Genomic DNA, 18,071 nt, shown 5'->3' on the forward strand with positions numbered 1-18,071 from the left:
AGGCACAGGGAGGGGGACAGAGGCACGGAGAGAAAAGATGAATGACAGAGAGGAGGCAAAGGCCAGAGTCAGAGGGACACACACCCAGAGGATGAAAGAGAAGAGGGAGAAACCTCCCTCCACAAAGAGAGGCAGAGAGAGGGGGAGACAGACAGACACAGACAGACAAAGAGAAAGAGACAGAGAAGTTAGCTGAGCGTCCAAGCGCAGCCCAGAGGGCAGGACCCGGGAAGAACGTGACCAGAATAGGTGCTCACTACTTCCATTCTACTGTTGAACATCAGGCTTGGCTAGAAAGGCCAGACCTTTGGAAACTCATCCATCTGGGTTCTGCCCCAGGAAGGTTCACAGCAAATGCTAATCTGGTGGGACTTCCCTGGCGGCGCAGTGCTTGGGAGTATGCCTGCCAATGCAGGGGACACAGGTTCAAGCCCTGGTCAGGGAAGATCCCACATGCCGCGGAGCAACTAAGCCCGTGCACCACAACTACTGAGCCTGCGCTCTAGAGCCTGTGAGCCACAACTTCTGAGCCCACGTGCCACAACTACTGAAGCCCATGCGCCTAGAGCCTGTGCTCCGCAACAAGAGAAGCCGCCGCAATGAGAAGCCCGCGCACTGCAACAAAGAGTAGCCCCCGCTCGCCACAACTAGAGAAAGCCCGGGCGCAGCAACGAAGACCCAACTCAGCCAAAAATAAATAAATAAATTTATTTTTTTAAAAAAATGCTAACCTGGTACCAAGTGCATGGATATGAGTCAGAGAGACCTGAGTTCAAGTCCCAGTTCTGCCACTTACTAACTGTGTGATCTTGGGGAAGTTGCTTAGTCTCTCTGAGCCATGATTTCTTGCCTGCAGTAATCACAGGACCTACTTCACAGCAGTGGGAGGGCTACCCACTGTTATCAGTATCCTTATCCTATAGGTGACAGCCCCACAGCCAGGTAAAGGAAGGCAGCTCTTGTAACACACACACACACACACACACACACACACACACACACACACACACACACACACACACCTTCTCCATCCTAAACTGAATCTAACATCCCCAAGGGCCCTGCTCTTCATAATCCTACTTGACACAAAGCCCCCTCCTCCTGGGCACTGGATATCCCTACTCTACCCTCTGTGGCCTCAATTAGTAGCAGCTCTTCCAGAGCAGGAGTGTGTCACCACTGATTTGTTCAGGGCTCGGGGTATCTCACACATGACCTGCCACCCTAGGCCATCGTTAGTGTGAGGGATTTTTTAACCTACCCCAAGGGCCTGACATGTATCCCTGCGAAACAAACATCATTGCTTTTGGACAAACAGCCACACCGGTGAGTGGTGCCCACGGATACAGCTCTCCCTCCCAGCTGGCCATCGGCCACAGCTTTGCCACCCTCTCCATCTCCATGACATCTCCAGTGAAACTTCTGAACAGGGGGGAGCCAAATGGTGACCAGGCTGGGCTTGGTTTCATTTCAAACTGAGAAGACAGAATTTGGGGGCAGGGGAGGACACACTGTGCTCAGTTTTGTGCCCTTGAAATATCCCCCCGTGTATGGTTTCCCAGTACACTGACTTAGAACATCAGCCCGGAGGCGTGTGATTCTAGGGCGGGAACCTAAGCGTGCCGTGCCCACCACTACCTCCAATGAGGGATTTCAAATCACACCTGCAAAGAGCACTGTCGGGCTCATTTCTTCCTTTGCAATTCCTCTCTGTGCTCATCTCTGCCCACCTCTGTAGGTTCCCCATCCTCTGGGAAGCCCGAAGCTTCCCCCACTTATGCCTCCCAGCTCTGAGCTCTAGAACCGTGCCGTCAAATACAGCAGCCACCAGTCACGTATGACTACTGGGCACTTAAATGTGGCTTGTCCGAAATGAGGTAAGCTATGAAGTGTAATATACACGCTGGAGAGTGAAGACTTTGTATTACAAAAAGGAAATCTCTCACTAATATTTTCATATGGATCACATGTTGAAGAAATATTTTAGCTACATTGAGTTAAACAATATAGTGTTTAGAATTCATTTCACTTTTCTTCTTCCTTTTTCTAATGTGGCTCTCATTTTGTTTCTTTTGGACCACGTGACTCTAGATGAAGGACCCAGGTCCTCCCTCAACTCTGAGGGGGGACTGCCCCTAGAAGCTCTCTCTGCTGGGAAGGTGTCCTCCACGACTGGAGATGAGGAGGGATTGCCGAATGCTCCTGGAGGGAGGGGCCCCAATCAGGCCAGTCTCTGAGCTTCAAATAGCAATGGGCAGATTCCAAGAGATTCAGGCTCCAGAGTCTCAGCACCACGTGGCATCCAGCCTCCCCCGCAAGGCAGGAGGTCATCCCCGAGCCCCGGCCTGATCCAATCTCCCACTTGCCTCCCCCTGGCCTCCCACCTCTCCACCTCCCATCCACCCATCCCGCCTGCCCCACTGGCCTGAAACAGTCCTCTGGCCACTGCACCCCTCCTCAAAGGGCACAGCTGCTCCCTGGTGCCCACTAATGAAGTCCAGACACCTGGGTCCCATGGACAGAGCCCCACGCACCCCAACTGTCCTCCCCTCCGTGCACCCCACACTCCCTCCAGTCTGGTGGCCAGACAGCTCCCGCTGTCATCATCTCCAGGCCTTTGCTCTGCTGTTCCCTCAGGTTACAATGTCCTCTTCCCACTGCCTCTCTCTTGTCTACAAGACAAATTCCAGAATTTTCAGAGCCCCACCTAAATCCCTCTCCCACAGAGCACCTGCCTTAGTGCCTGGCGGCTCTGGAAACACGGGTGAGAAGACAGAGGGTCTGGGTCTGGCTGTAAGCCAGTTGCCCTTCTCCCCCGCCCCCAGCCTCATCCCCCAGGTTGGGGAGCTCCTGGCTATGCCTCTGCGCCGTCTCCCTCATCATTATGCCCCCTGTTGCAGGAATTTGCCCACTCCATGATGCCCCTGCCCCATACTGGACTGTGGTCTTAAGGACCTCTGCCCGCCCACTTGCCGTCCGCACCTTTCACAAACGTGCTGTTAATATTTGATGAACTCCCGGACCCGCCAAAAGCCCGGCGGAGAGTGGCAATGGTGACACTTCCGGGACACTCAACATCACCTTGAACGACCTGAGCACCTCCACGAGCTTAGGGCTCTTCTCTTCCCCGCTCCCCCAATCCCAGGCAGGCTCCCGCACACGGACGTGCACGCGCACTCACACTCCAGACATCTGATGGCCGCCCCCTCTTCTAAGCCGGGAGCCTCGGTCCCAGGAGTCGGCCTAACCCGCCAACCGCGCTGTTTCCCGGGCGCCCAGGGACCCCGGCTGCGCGGCTCCTCTGGATCCACTGCCCTCAGAGTGAGCGGCCTCAGCTTTGCCGTCGGGTTTCCCTCCCTCCATTTTGCCGAGCTAAGACCTGAACCCAGGCGCCAGAGGAGAAGACCACCCCTCCACCTTGCCCCCACTGGCGCGGTCACCGAGGTCTCCCTCCTCCAAGACGAACCCGCCACCCCCCCCCCCACCAGCTGATTCCTCCCGGAACCCCCGGGGGAATCTCTTACACTCGGGCTGTGAAGTTCTGGGTATTTTTAGGCCAGCGATATATAATTCATAGGGAACGTGGCATCGGGCTCCCCCCGCGGGAGGAGGGGGCGCAAGCGGCGAGGGCCACCGTCACCCGCGGCTCAAGGACACTCGCGATGCGGCGGCAGCAGCGGCGGCAACTCCGGGCGCGGGGACCCGCGCCACGCCTCCTGGCGGCCAAACTGGGCACCACGCACTCCGCGCCCCCCGCCTCGCTGCTACCCTCTGAGGGGATCCCGGCTCCCAGGTCCCCATCCCCACTGCCCCAAGCTGGGTCGCCACCCCAAGCCCCGCGGGTGGGGGGCGCCGAGTTCGCCTGGCAGGCGGGGCTGTAGGCGGGTACCAGCCCAGCCCTGCCCTAGGGCGAACCCAGGAGTCCGGTTCCCGACCTACCCAGTCCCCTTCACGCTCCTCTTCGAATTCCTAACGGGGTTTAGGAGCAGGTTGGAAACGGACTGGCGCAGCCAGAAACTAGACGGGCTCTGAGTCTGAGCAGACGAGCTCCCGCCGCCCAAGTTCCTTTCCTCATTTTCTCCATAGCCCGGGTCGGATCGAGCCGGGGAGGTGCCACTGTCAGAGGGCTGGGGACTGGGCCCCAAGTCCCGACGGGTGAGCAGTAGGACAAGTGGGGTGAGCCTCAGGGCCCCGCGGGAATTCCCCCTTCGCTCACCCAAGCAGGACCTTGGGATGGGTCGTGGAACGCACCCTTGGCGATTTTCTGGCCACTGGGTGCTTTTGCCTTCGTTTGGACCTGGCCCTGCCCACCTAGGCCTGGCACGAACCGCCTTCCGCTGCAGGAGGCTCAGTGGCTCCCCTTCCCCGCCGTCGGGGATCCTGGTCGAAGCCCCGGGGGACCAGAGCAACACGCTGGTGGGGCAGCCAGGGCCCAGCGCACCCAGGCTGTCGGCTCTCCCAGGTCCTCTTCGCCCACCCTTCCTTTCCCCTCCTCGGAGCCTGGGTCCAACGGGCGCGGGTCCAGCATTTGGGAAGAGCCCACCACCCGGTGAAGCCCACGCTGATTTCCTGAGGTCAGAGGAGGGAGCGCTCTACCGAAGGAAGAGCTGGGAGGGGAGGACCTGGGGGACTTACAGCCGGTGAAGGGGCGGGAGTGTGAAGGCAGATGCGCGCGGTAGGTGCTCAGCAGACCTCCGGGAGCAGGGGGCCGGGCTCCTGGAGCCACCGACAGCCCCCTTTCGTCCTCTCTGCTCCGTGCCCTCTCCAGCCCCCTTCGCTCTGGTCGAACCCAGCCACGGCCCCAGCTCCCAGCCCCGCTCCCCAGCCCCCGCCCGGCTTCCAGCAGCAACAGTTGTGGGGCCCGCAGCCCAGACTCCCACGTCCCCACACCGCACCCTCCCCTGCGGTGCCGCGGTGCCGGGCGAAAGAGCTGGAGGGCTCGGCGACCCAGGAGACGAACGTCTTGGGCGCCTCGCCCGCGCCCTTCCCTCGCGCCCGCCGCGCGCCTGTCACCTCGGCCTCTTCCTCACCTCCTCTCCGCCCGCCCAGGTCCAAACCCCAGGCCCGGTCCCCGAGGGTCCCGGTCCCCCGGCGCCCCCTTCCTGGGGTTCCCTGCGTCCACCAGACTCCAGTGCTGTTCTAGGGCTCTTGTTGCCCGCCCTCGCGTCCCTTCTCCCCTCTCCACGACTGTGTCCCCAGACCCGACAGGACACTCGGGACCAAGCGCAACCTCGGAGAAAACAGGCTGCCCGGAACCCTGGGTTCGAGCCCGAAGCTCACTGGGTGTGTGACCTTGGGCCGGTTAATTCCGAGAAGCCCCCTGTCTATAAAGTGAGGTCAGCATCTTGGGGCCTGGTGTAAAAGATGGAGAACAGGCTACGGACATTGAGGTACTATTTTTCAAGGCTTGTCAGTCTGGCTGGAAACCAACAAAGGCGGGAAGGACAGAGTGGGGGACCCGCACCAGACAGAGGGGCCACAGGGAGTAGATGGGGCAAGCTGCTGCCCAGCTCTCTCTTTTCTTGTTTGGGTTGTACTGGGGACTAACCAGGGAGGGGACCCAGCAGTAGGGCCAGCAGAGCAGGCAAGGTGCCTGCCGTGTGGGCAGAAGGCAGGTAGGCTGCCGCAGCAGGGCCAAGCTGAGAAAAAGACGGTGGGTGCCAGCACTGGCTGCCAAAACCCCTCAAGCCCCCAGGAGGCCCCTGAACAGGGAGCTGGCTCTGCAGCGCCACCTGGTGGCTGGAGGGGAGCTGCAGCTGGAAGGTGACCCCGGGCCCAGGAAGAAGTCGCACATCAACCACTGTCCCTCGGTGGCAGGTGTTTTATTTCCAGCATATTTCCGACCTGGTGACCCTCCCAAGTCCAGCAGGAGATAGGCAGTGGGGAGAAAGGTCAGCCTGCACCTGCACCCATCCCTAACTAAGGTTATCTCCTTGCTGAGAGTTACCCACAGTGGCAAGAACGACTTTCTGGTACGAGGAAATGCTCAGAGGCCCCTGGCAAAGGGGCAGCCAAGGCCCCACGCCAGGACGGCCAGGCGATGCAGCTGTGGTGCAGAGTCCTGCTCAGACTGACCCCGATCCCTCTCCCCCGCACAGCACTCCTCCCCTCCGTGCCTGCCTGGGATCTGGTCTCAGCGTCCCAGCAGCCACAGCATCTCCTGAGGATCCAGCAGCTTCTCCCTGGGCTTCCCCGCACCCTGGCCCCGGGACACCTCCTCAGCATCCAGCTTCTCCCAGTCCGAGAAAGAAACAGGCCAGACCCCTGCGGCAGAGGGAAGACGGGTCACTGCTTTCACCTCCTCCTCTACCCCAGCCCAGAGCAGCCCCCTTCCAAACAGTGAAAGGCCCAGGGACCCCCCCACCCCACCTCCCAGGAGCTCACACAGGGCCCAGACCTCGGCTGCCGAGCAGGACCTTGATGGCCGCGTAGCCAGGCCTGGGGCCAGACGGCAGCAGCCCCGCTTTCAGGTCCTGCAGCAGAATCTGGCCGGTGACGAAGCTGTCAGTCATGGTAGTGGTGATGACACCTGTGGGCCCCCGCTTCACCCAGCCGCTGCAGTAGAGGCCTTGGAGAGGGGTAACAAAGGGGTAAGGAACGGGGAGTTGGCTGGACACCCCTGGCAAGCCTGGGCCTCAGTACACACACATGTACACACGCCTCCATACATCCCACGGCCTCCCAGCATCCATCAGCTGGGCCCACTCTGGCCGCTGGCCCACTGCCCTCAATGCTTCCCAACCTGTATTTACCATGCCATCCCCCTTACACCTCAGTGTCCCTGTAGACCAGGAGCTCCCTGTAGGAGCTGGGTTCTGCCCACCTTGTTTCAACAGGCTCTCAGTAAACAGTGAACGAATTAATGAATGACTAGACAGGTCTGTGGATATTAAATCAGGCTGGAAGCTCGCTGAGGCCAAGGGGCTGCCGCTTCATCTCCAGTCCCAGCACTAGGCCTAGCCCAGAGCAGGCCTCAGTAAACTGAATGACTTAATAACCAGACATATGTGTGGGCATCTCAGCTAGACTGGGAGCTTCCTCTAGGGCCAGGAGGAGGCTGGGGCAGGGCCAGGGTCTTGGGACAGGGCCTGGCTCAGAGCAGGTTCTCAGTGCATGTCACCGGATGAATGAATGAATGCGAATGGCCCCAGGAGACACCAGCCTCCCTGTCCCCCACTGCACCCTCTCACCTGGCACATCCACAACCCGGCCCTCCACATTGGGGATGACCCCCAGTTTGGGGTCAAAGGGCACACTGGGGTCGATGGGGCAGCTCTTATACCCAATGCTGCTCAGCACCAGCCCACAGGGGAGGTCCTCCACGTCTCCAGTGGGCACTGCCCGGGCGGCCTCACCAACGCCCTGTGGGGAGAGGGTGGGAAGCACCAGGCTGGGGCTGGGGAGATTTGAGAACGGGGGTGTCTTCGGATAACGGGAGACTCACCTCCAGTCTGGTGACTGCCAGGCGGATGCCTGCTGCTCGCCGCCCATCTGGCGAGGGCAGCACCTGCTGAGGGCTTCGGAAAAAGCGGAGGCCCCAGGCGCGGGAGGCCGATGCCCGGCGGGCAGCCTCCGCCACCCCTGGCTTCTCCATGGCTGCTCGAAGCAGTAGTTCCATCAGCCGCTTCCTCGGGCGAGGGACCTCTGTTAGCAACACAGAACATCTCAGGGCGGTGTCCGGGTTACAGCCCTCTCCCCTAATGCCCTCTTCCGAGCCCTCTCTGACCTAGACCATCCCCTCCCTGGTGAGCCGGGGGGCCGGGCCAGGGCCCCTCACCCTTGATTCTGTCCTGAAGGCCCAAGAAATCCGCAGGATCCAAAATGGGCCGAGTTCCTGGTAACTGAATCATCTCCCGAAGCTCCTTGGCGGTGTGGGCGGGGAGTGGGGGAGGAGTCAGGCCCAGAGCGCTGTCTACTCTGAGCCCACCCCAGAGCCCAGCCCAGGTGGGAGACACCACCAGCTCCCACCAGCACGGAAGGCACTGGGCCCCAGGGGGGGCCCTGCCTGGCTCTCCCTCTTCCACCCCAGGCAGCTCTGCCCTGCCACACCCCCCCAAGGAGCAGACCATCTACTTGGGACCCTGGCCCCTCTCCCTCAGGCCCCAGCACCTTAATGGTGAAGGCCACTTGCAGGGGTCCACGTCGGCCCACTATCCACACCGTCTTCACCTGACTCTGTCTCAGTGCCCCCAGGGCAGCCGCCGTGATATCCGTTTTCTGGCACAAAAGGAGGACCTTAAAGTCGTTGGACACTGACAGCAGAAGGGGGACCTCTCCATTGGCTGGGCGGTGAGAAGGCTGGCAGCCTGAAATGGCATCACTGCCCATCCCCCCGGTGGCCGGATGCAGCACTGCTGCCAATTCTGAGAATGGCTCCAATTAGTAGCAAACCAGGCCCACGCTCTTCATTCAACAAGTGTTTACTGAGTGTTTACCACGTGCCAGACACTGTGCAAAGGGCATGGATGGGGGGGGATGTCAATGTTGAGCAAAAGGGACGTGGTACTGGCCTTCACAGAGCTTCTGATCTGGTGGAGAGAGATTTATCGAATATTCAATAAAAAGTATAAAATTGCAGCGGTGACAACATGCTTTGAAACAGAAGTAGCCAAGTCTATGGGAGGAGAGTATTACAGGGAAATGGACCTATTCAGGGCCATGGAGGCTTCCTGGAGGAAAGGAGAACTGAACCAAGAACTAAAAGATGCAAACAGGTTAACGGGCAGGAGGGGAGCTGAGAGGGCTCTGAGCAAGAGGAATGGTGTGTGTATACTGAAAACTTTTTTTTAAAAAGCCTATGGGGGCTTCCCTGGTGGCGCAGTGGTTGAGAGTCCTCCTGCCGATGCAGGGGACGTGGGTTCGTGCCCCGGTCTGGGAAGATCCCACATGCCGCGGAGCGGCTGGGCCCGTGAGCCATGGCCGCTGAGCCTGCGCGTCCGCTCCGCAACGGGAGAGGCCCCAGCAGTGAGAGGCCCGCGTACAGCGCAAAGAAAAAAAAAGCCTATGTAGCTGCAGAATGTGAAGGGGGAAATGGTATGAGATGAAGCTCACGGGCTGCCTTCTAGAAGGCCTTTGCCCAGCACCAAGGGGAAACAGAAGCCCAAACCCTGCAGGCAGGGGCACCCTCTCCTTGGTGTGACCCCCCCCTCCACCCCTCCGGCCCTTGACCTACCCACTCACCTCCAGGTACTCAGGTGGCGTCAGCAGGATCCGGGCCACATCCAGAGCAACATTCCCCTGCCCCAGAACCACGGCCGTGTCACAGCTCAGGTCCGGCGCCAGCTGGAGGACAGAGGTCTGGATAGGGGTCCCCTAACCTCGGCCCCAGTCAGGCTAATCTCAGCCTCACGCCCAGTCCCCGGCCGCACCCTCAGGCTCCCCTACTCTCGGAAAGTCCACCCGCCCTGAGCTTCAGCTCAGGTCCCTCCACCCTGACCCGGCGCCCCCTCTTCCCAGGGGCCTCGCCCCTCGGCCAGCCTGATGTTTCACATCTCATCTCACTGCGTGCTTCCCAGGCCTGTGGCTCCCTCTTCCCCGAGCTGCGGCAGCTAAGAGCTGCCCCTGGCCCCGGTGGAGGAGTGGGGAGGAAGAGGCCGGGGGAGCGCTCCCCAAACTCACCTTCCGGTTCTCAGGAAGCCCATTGTACCAGCCCACAAAGGCCCGGGCTGAGAGCACGCCCGGCAGCTCCTCTCCGGGGATCTCCAGGCCCCGATGGTCCTCCGCCCCGTAGCTCTGAGGAAAGACCCAGAGGCCTCAGCAGCGGCTAAGGGGCCAGGCAGCCCCCGCCGGGCTCCCAGCGGCCTCCTTCCGGCTCCTCCTCCACAGCCTCCGCCGTGGCCCTCACCCCTAGGTCTTCCACCCGCTGCCACCAACCACTGCGGCGGCTCTGCCCCCTCCCCGTCTGCGCTCACCAGCACCACGGCGTGGTAGGCGTCCCGCAGCTCCTGCACGGTCACATCCCTGCCCACCACCACGTTGCCGTGGAAGGCACAGCGGTCAGAGTGGGCCGTCTGGGTAAAAGTGTTGATGACATTCTGTCGGGGCCCGGAGTGGGAGGGGTTAGAGGGTGGGGCAGCTCCAGGGCCCGTGGCTGCGCCACCCTCACCCCACAATGTCCGGGATGGCATCCCCCGAGAGGGCCTGGGGTCATTCCATGCAGTCATGGAATGACTGCATTCCATGCAGTCAGGGAGCCTCCCTTCCCTCCTCACCTCAACCAAAGTCTCCAAAGCCCTGCTCTGAGCCCAGAGAGACCCACCTTCACCTCGGGGTGGTCGGGTGCCACGCCAAAGCGCACCAGGCCGAAGGGTACCAGCTGCTTCTCGTAGATGTCCACGTGGGCCCGGGGGTGGTGCTGGGGGGAGAAGGCAATGGCTGTGGGGCCGAGGGGGGCCCCTGTGGGTCCTGCCCTTCCCAGGACAAAGCAGGAGAGCCCAGCTCAGTGGGCTAACAAGGTGGCCTTGACCCTCTGCAAGGAGAGAGAAAGGCCCACGACTCCCCATCTGCCTAGAGAGCCGGGCTAGAGGAGTGGGCAGCACAGGGCCAGGGCAGCCGAGGCCAGACTTCAAGGACTGCCAGCCCACTGAGATGGCGAGAACTCTGGCCAACCAAGGAAGATGGCAGCTTTCCCTCCACTGGAGTTGTATCAGGGGAGCTTCTTCGTCTACTTGGGTCAGATGTGACACACAGCCCTGCCCTAGAACCCGCGGACACTTCTAGAAATGCCCAGCCCACAGATGACCTGAGAACCACCCTTGGAAACTCACACCCGCTCTAGCCTCCGAGACCATCCTGTTGGAAAGTGGACCAGCAGGACAGAGACTTAGAGGCACAGCTGGGGCATGAGGGGAGCAGAGGGGGTGGAAGTGGCCCTACTCCTAGTCTTAGAAAAAACAATCTAACTCTTATGTCGGTTCCACATTGCCTGCCCCCCACCCCGGGGCACCCACAGGGGCCGTGGGGAAGGCTCAGGTTTGGGAGTCGGGCAGACAAGTGTGGTGTAGCTCCGCCACCAAACAGCCGCATGGCCCCGGCAAGTCCCAGCGTCCGCCCGGGTCTCAGTCTCTTCCTCTGTAAACCGGGACAGATGACACGCCCCTCAGGGTTGTTGAGAAACATCCCGGAGGCCAGGACGGTGAGACTCTGGGCCACAAGCAGGTTCAGGGTCAAGCAGTTGGGGCTCCCGTGGATGACACGACCCTGCCTCGTGCCCGATTCAGCGGGACTCGAGGCAAATGAGCTCCCGCCCTCCAGCAGCCCTCAGCCCAACAAAGCCTCCCGCTCAGCTCCTTGCCTTTGTCCACATCCCACTGCCTGCACCCAAGTCCCGGCCCCCCACGCGCCCATCGTGCCTCCCGACTCTCCCCATCCCCCGTAAGCCCCGCTGACGTCGCTGTGCCCTTGAAGAGGTGCAGCTCTGGAGTCCACAGCCGCGGGGCCAAGCCAGCCCCACCGCTATCTGACTCTGCCGCTGGAATGTTCCTTACTGGACCACAGAACATTCCTTCCGGCGTGGGCTTCTGGATGAAATGAGCAAAGCCTACACCCTTAGTCCAGGGAGTGACCTGCTGTGGGTGTTCAATCAAAAGCTGTCATTACCGTCACACCACCTTGCTCCCAAACCTTCCCTGGCTGTCCTGCCGTGGGACAAAGTTCAAATTGCTGAGCCTGGAGGTCAATACCGGACGCTATCCGCCTTTCCATCTTATCTTCCCTTCTTTCCAGCTGTGGAGCCTTCCCTGCAGCTCACAGGGCTCTCTCCAAGGCCACCTCCATAAGGCTCAACCCGCTGGACCTATCTACTGGCCTCATCTTCCACGATGCCCTCCTCCCTAGCTCTCACAGGTCCCTCCAATCCCTCTGGCTGTTCTTTTCCAGGCCCCTTTTTCTCTGTCCCCCCTCTAACAAGAATATTCTCTGAGGTCTTCCAATCTGAGACCCCCCCTTCCCTTGCCCCCACACACATTCCCTGGGGAATTGTCATCCGCTCCCTCCTGTGACCTCAAATTCCCGTGGACTTACTGATGACATTCCACTCTCTCTCTTCTGCCCAGACCCTCCACCAAGCCTGAGACCCCTGAACAGCTCACCCTAGACACCTCACACCCATTGGGATGAAAGTCAGTCCTCCCCTCCCCCAAACCTCTCCCTCTCTGCTCCGGGGTCAGAAGCTGGGGCTCCTCCCTGACTCCCCTCTACCCTGTCCAGTCAGACCCCCATCCTCCCCACTGCTCTTTCGACCACCAGCCCTGCCTCTCGCTCTGCTGTCTGCCCTGCAGGCAGAGAGAGGGCTCCAGATCAAAAACAGGGTGCTTTCAGTCCCTTGCCTAAAACCCTTCACTGAAGCCAACCACCTATAGCAGCAGGCAGGGGGTTGTTTTCAAATGTTGATTCCTGGGCCCCAGACACAGTTTGATTAGGTGGGAACTAGGCCCAGAAATGTGTATCTTCACAAGTCCCCCAAGGGCCTCATGGGGGGAAGGGGGTGGACAGCACCAAGAGAAACTGCACGAGTCCAAGCTGGTCAGTGGCTTCCCAGCCACAAGGATCTCGGCCCACCTACCTCCTCCAGCCTCTGCTCTCACCCCTCCACCCTCACTGCACACGCCCACCTTTCTGAACTCAACGGTCCCCAAACCCGCATTCTCTTTTCTCTGGGTCTTTGTCACACGGTTCTCTGTGCCTGGGGCCCTCTGGCCTCTTACCCATTCCCCTGCCCCACCGGGCTGGTCCTTCTGTCCTTGAGACAGCAATCTGGACGTCACCTCCTCCAGGCTGGGTTAGGTACCCCTCCTGTACACGCCCCCCCCACCCCACATCAGAGCCCTAGAATACCGCATAAACCCTCTTCCCACCACTCCACAGCCTCCCACAGTAGACTGTCAGGTCTTGAGCACGGGGACCACGTCTGTCCTGCTCACACCCATGTTCCCAGTGCCAAGCTGTGCCTGGATCATGTCAGTGTCCAGTGGTTGATTACTGAATGGCCCAGCGTGGAGCTTAAGAGCGGGCTCTGCCATCGGAGTGCCCACGCTCAGAACCCAGGCCTTCCCTGCTCAGAGGTGGGGCCTTGGGCAGCCTCGCTCAGTTCTCATCTGTGAAGCAACAGTCATGCCACCTGCTTCGCAACTTGTCTTGGGGATGTGATGAGATGCTGTACAGACAGTGCCTGACTCGGCTAAGTGCCGCTGTCCCAAATGTGTTGCGCGTGGGCCTGCCGCGGGAGCATAGCCAGTCGCTTGGAGCTCCCGGTGGGCCAGGACCAGCTTGTAACTGGCCTCGGGGGCCCATCCTCCAGCACCTCCCCCAGGGAAAGTATGTGCAGGCCAGAGCCTTTGTTCACACTGGGGACATTGAGAATCCTGCCTGGGAGGCCTACCCTCCTCCCTCTCCAAATTTCAGGCTCAGCTCACACAGTGCCCCTTACACAGAGCCCTCCAGGACCTCCCCAGCCCCTGGGAGATCCCTGGTCTCCCTGCCAGCGCCCGTGCGGGAGGCCCTCTCCAGAGCCTGAGACCTCCTTCAACTCACTTCTCCAGGAAGCACTTTCTGACTGATCCCAGCCAAATGGGCTCACGCTGGTCACTTCATCGTAATTAGCTCTTTCCCCTGTGCTGCTTGGAAGCCGTGCTTAGGTCACTTTTTGGCAGGGTGACCAACTCATCCTGGCCTCCCCAAGACCCTCCCAGTTTTAGCACTGAAAGCCTTACATCCTGGGCAAACTGAGCAGGTTGATCACCCTACTTTTTAAGTATTAATATCTGCATATGTGTGTGTGTGCATGTAATTAATATATTCATCCTTTCTCCTCTCTCTCCACAGCAAGGTCATCGTCCTATGTCTCAGTCAGCCTAGGTCTGCCACTCCCTCCTCCCTCCCGCCAAGGTCTGCCGAGGTTTCAAGGGTGACCAGCAACCTTGGGGCCCTGCCCACCAAGGCTAATACTATAAACCTTGAGACCCCGGCCATGGGGTGGGGGGAAGGTGTGGAATGGAGGGTGGAGAGCATGCCGGAAGACCAGCACGGCATGGGGAGGGCTGGAGCTATTGGCGAGGAGCGCGCAGTGAGGGGCCTAATGTTACAGAAATCCCTGAGAAGAGGGAGTGGCCTCAAGATGCAGGATGTTCGGGACAGAGGGGAGACAGAGGAGAAAGAAGGGAAGATGAGGGGCACAACAAAGTCATCATGCAGGTCTGCATAAGCTCCCTGGAGTACTTGGCCAAGAAGGCATAACCGACCGTCTGCCACAGACCCCTGACCATCACCCATGAGGCAAACACACTTCTCTTCTAGCTGAGGACCTAGAGTGGGGAGCCCCAGGTGACAAAGCATGCAGGAGATGTCCCGTCTAGATGGGCTGGGAGCCCCTTCCCCTTCAGGGACCCAGGAGTGCTTTTAAAACCCAAAGGAGTGGAGCTTGCCCTTAGGATTGGAGCAGCAGGTGAATCATGGGAAAAGGAACCAGGAGGAAGCGGCTTACCTTTAGCAGGTGTTGGGCGGTGTAAAAGCCAGCTGGGCCACTGCCCACCACACAGATCTGGGCGGTCTGCTCCTGTGTGGAGAACTGCTGGCGGAAGCCTAGGGCAGGGGGGACCGGGGAGGAAGGTCAGTTCAAGACTCCCTCCCGGGACTTCCCTGGTGGTACAGTGGTTAAGAATCCGCCTGCCAATGCAGGGGACGCGGGTTCGAGCCCTGGTCTGGGAAGATCCCACATGCTGCAGAGCAACTAAGCCTGTGCGCCACAACTACTGAGCCTGCGCTCTAGAGCCCGCGAGCCATGACTACTGATGCCCACGGGCCACAGCTACTGAAGCCTGTGCGCCTAGAGCCCGTGCTCCGCAACAAGAGAAGCCCCAGCAATGAGAAGCCCGCGCACCGCAGTGACGAGTAGCCCCCGCTAGCCGCGACTTAGAGAAAGCCTGCACTCAGCAACGAAGACCCAATGCAGCCAAAAATATATTAAATAAAATTTTTAAAAAAGACTCCCTCCCCATCCCAAACCCCAACTTCAGTGTCCAACAGAAAACAGTTTCCCAGGCTTCACCCTCATCTGTGCACTCCTCTTTTTCCTCAAAGCTTTAGCGTTTGCAGGGTCCCTTACTTCATCTGAATTCCCAAAGGCTGTGTCTCCATCCAGAGCCCTCATCTCACCCATGAACTTACTACGCCGCTGAAGATGGCCTACTCGACAATCCCCATCACCCCTGAAGCTTCCCTGCTCAGCACTTCTTAATTTTTCTCACCGGGTTCCCAACCCACCCAGCTAGAATACCACATCCTTCCAACAGACCCCATATCGCCCCTGTGGATCTCCCCACAAGGCCCCATTTTACCTCTTCTTACCTCTCTCTCCACAGATCCCTCTATTGCCCATAGAGGCCCCTGTTTCGCCTCAGACTTCCCTCTTGCCCCACAGACCTCCTTATCACCCCCATTCACTCCTTCTCACTTCTGTGGACATCATGGTCTCCCCTTCTCACTTTTGTTGACCCCTGTCTCACCCCAGGAGCCTCACATATTACCGCACAGGCCGCCACCTGCCGCTGTACACCACCCCCATCTCATCTGCATGAGTGGACCCCTCCAGTCTCGCCCCTGGTCCCCTCTCTCTCCCCTCTCCAGCCCTGCAACCAGCTCGGCTCTTACTCCTATACTTAGCGCTCGCAGGCCTCCCCGCGCTCCCATTCAGCCCTACAGGTGCCCTGCTCCTACTCTGGGTGCTCTCGGAAGGAGGCAGCCGGGTCCGAGGCCATGCCGACCAGGGCCACCAGCGCCAACAGCGCGGAGCCATGCCTGGAAAGAGCAACTAGGCAGCGGACCCGACCCCGCCCTGATCTCCCACGCCGGCTCCGGCCCCGCCCTCGTCCTTCTTGTGACCCCGCCCACAATCGCGGCCCCGCCCCAAATCCCGCCTCCCACGCTCCAGGAAAGCACAGCGTGGCGGCTCCACCCACACACACGAAAGAATCCCGCCGCCCTAATGAAAAGCCCGCCCCCAGGTCCACCCCCTTCCACTGAGGGCCCGCCCCCCAGGACTTCCGGGCCGTATGTGACTCAATAAATTGCTCCGTAATCTTAACCCTCCCTCCAATTATCTGGAGCCTAGAGTTGGAGGAGAGCAAATCCCCATTACTGTTTCAATCCCGCCTGAAAGAAGGAACCAATTAGAAAGGAGCTTACTTTACTTACCCCACCCCCGGAAGCTGTCGTCGCTTGCTGATGACGCAAACGCCTTTCCCATTTGATAGCGAACCCCGCCTCGTTTCCATCTCAGCCAATCACAAGCCAGGTTCAAGCGAGCCTCCCCGCCCATTGGGTAATAACCACAGAGTCCGGAAGTCTGGAAAAAGGGTCTCCAGGCAGGACTTCCGGCATTCCTTTCTCCGGCGCCGGGCGTTACACAGGTTTGACCCCGATAAGATGCTGTCCAGGTTGGGCCAGGGAGACTTTTAAACCTTGGAGATCTTGTTGCTTAAATCGTCCTCCCCTTTACATAGGTGAGGGAACAGAGAGGAGCGTCTTGCCCTCTGTACCAAGGGCAGAGCCAGATCTCCCACCCTTGTCCAGCAGGCTGGAATAGGGTGAGGCGAATGAGGCAATGGCCTGGAGTGCAAATTTTAAGGGGGCGCCAAAAACCTCAGTAATCAAAGTAATAACCTTGTAATGCAGTGTTTCAGAAGATCAAAATTAAGGCCAAAAAATCCACAAGAAACAAGATGTATTTTTTAATTTATTTTTTATATAGCAGGTTCTTATTAGTTATCTATTTTATACATATCAGTGTATGTATGTCAATCCCAATCTCCCAATTCATCCCACCACCACCACTATACCCCCCTCCCCGACTTTCCCCCCTTGGTGTCCATACATTTGTTCTCTACATCTGTGTCTCTATTTCTGCCTCGCAAACGGGTTCATCTGCACCATTTTTCTAGATTCCACATACATGCGTTAATATACGATATTTGTTTTTCTCTTTATGACTTACTTTACTCTGTATGACAGTGTCTAGGTCCATCCACGACTCTACAAATGACCCAATTTTGTTCCTTTTTATGGCTGAGTAATATTCCATGGTATATATGTATCACACCTTCTTTATCCATTCGTCTGTCAGTGGGCATTTAGGTTGCTTCTGTGACCTGGCTATTGTAAATAGTGCTGCAGTGAACGTTGGGGTGCATGTGTGTTTTTGAATTATGGTTTTCTCTGGGTATATGCCCAGTAGTGGGATTGCTGGATCATAACGAGATGTATTTTTAAATGACAGGTCCATAGTCACATCTGACCCAGTGATCCTGATGCTGCCTCCCCCACCCTTCCCCCAAGGGCCTTCTTGTGAAGCACATCCTTGGAGAAGCCTTTCCTGACCCATCCTCTCCCAAGCTGGGTTAGGGCCCCTTTTTGTCCCTGCAGCACTCCAGCCCATCATTACCTATTACACTGCTTTATCATTCTTTTTTTTTTAAATAAATTTTTAAAATTTTAATTATTTATTTATTTTTGGCTGCGTTGGGTCTTCGTTGCTGCACGCGGGCTTTCTCTAGTTGTGGTGAGCAGGGGCTACTATTCGTTGTGGTGCACGGGCTTCTCATTGCAGTGGCTTCTCTTGTTGCGGTGCATGGGCTCTAGGCACGTGGGCTTCAGTAGTTGTGGCTCGTGGTCTCAGAAGTTGTGGCTCACGGGCTCTAGAGCTCAGACTCAGTAGTTGTGGTACACGGGCTTAGTTGCTCCGCGGCATGTGGGATCTTCCTGGACCACGGGCTCGAACCCGTGTCCCCTTCATTGGCAGGCGGATTCTTAACTACTGCGCCACCAGGGAAGTCCCTATCATTCTTATTTTTTTTATTGAAGTTGTCGACTAAAAGAAAAATGCACAATGTACACATCGTGAGTTCAGTTTTATTCCGGGACCTTACTGAGGACTGTAGCCCAGGAGACAGCCTCTCAGATTACTCTGAGAAACTACTCCAAAGAGGTAAGGGAGGAGCCAGGATATACATGAACTCTTTTTTGCTGGGAAAAACATGTAGTCAAGGAAAAAAAGAGTATTGCTAATCACAAAGAACAGA

At 58.5% G+C, this 18,071-nt stretch overlaps 1 protein-coding gene across 3 annotated transcripts; it reads right to left on the reverse strand.

The window, feature by feature from the left end:
• Positions 1-5,805: 5,805 nt before the first annotated feature.
• On the reverse strand, positions 5,806-15,839 carry FDXR (ferredoxin reductase). Of its 3 annotated transcripts, none has more exons than XM_024760813.1 (12): positions 15,712-15,839; positions 14,480-14,577; positions 10,259-10,354; positions 9,912-10,034; positions 9,619-9,732; positions 9,181-9,282; positions 8,110-8,217; positions 7,778-7,862; positions 7,445-7,644; positions 7,191-7,362; positions 6,398-6,568; positions 5,806-6,264 (listed from the first exon to the last, which is right to left on the reverse strand). In XM_024760813.1, exons 1-12 carry the CDS (start codon positions 15,788-15,790, stop codon positions 6,134-6,136), a joined length of 1,479 nt encoding a protein of 492 aa, XP_024616581.1. In that variant the 5' UTR covers positions 15,791-15,839; the 3' UTR covers positions 5,806-6,133. The 3 variants fall into 3 exon arrangements, with proteins under 3 accessions (XP_024616581.1, XP_024616580.1, XP_024616583.1); XM_024760812.1 differs by having other exon boundaries at positions 6,417-6,568; positions 15,712-15,794; XM_024760815.1 differs by lacking the exon at positions 15,712-15,839 and adding an exon at positions 15,614-15,684 and having other exon boundaries at positions 5,985-6,264; positions 14,480-14,579.
• Between the last annotated feature and the right edge of the window lie 2,232 nt (positions 15,840-18,071).

This window comes from Neophocaena asiaeorientalis, unplaced genomic scaffold, assembly GCF_003031525.2.
Source record: "Neophocaena asiaeorientalis asiaeorientalis breed wild unplaced genomic scaffold, Neophocaena_asiaeorientalis_V1.1 scaffold30, whole genome shotgun sequence".
Lineage (NCBI taxonomy): Eukaryota > Metazoa > Chordata > Mammalia > Artiodactyla > Phocoenidae > Neophocaena > Neophocaena asiaeorientalis.

Coding starts and splice junctions, on each gene's coding strand:
- FDXR (XM_024760812.1), bottom strand. CDS start 15,790: ATGGCTCCGCGCTGTTGGCGCTGGTGGCCCTGGTCGGCATGGCCTCGG. Junction 10,035..10,258: donor CCGACCACCCCGAGGTGAAG/GTGGGTCTCTCT, acceptor GGGCCCCGACAG/AATGTCATCAACACTTTTAC. Junction 8,218..9,180: donor CGCCACCTGAGTACCTGGAG/GTGAGTGGGTAG, acceptor CTTTTGTGCCAG/AAAACGGATATCACGGCGGC.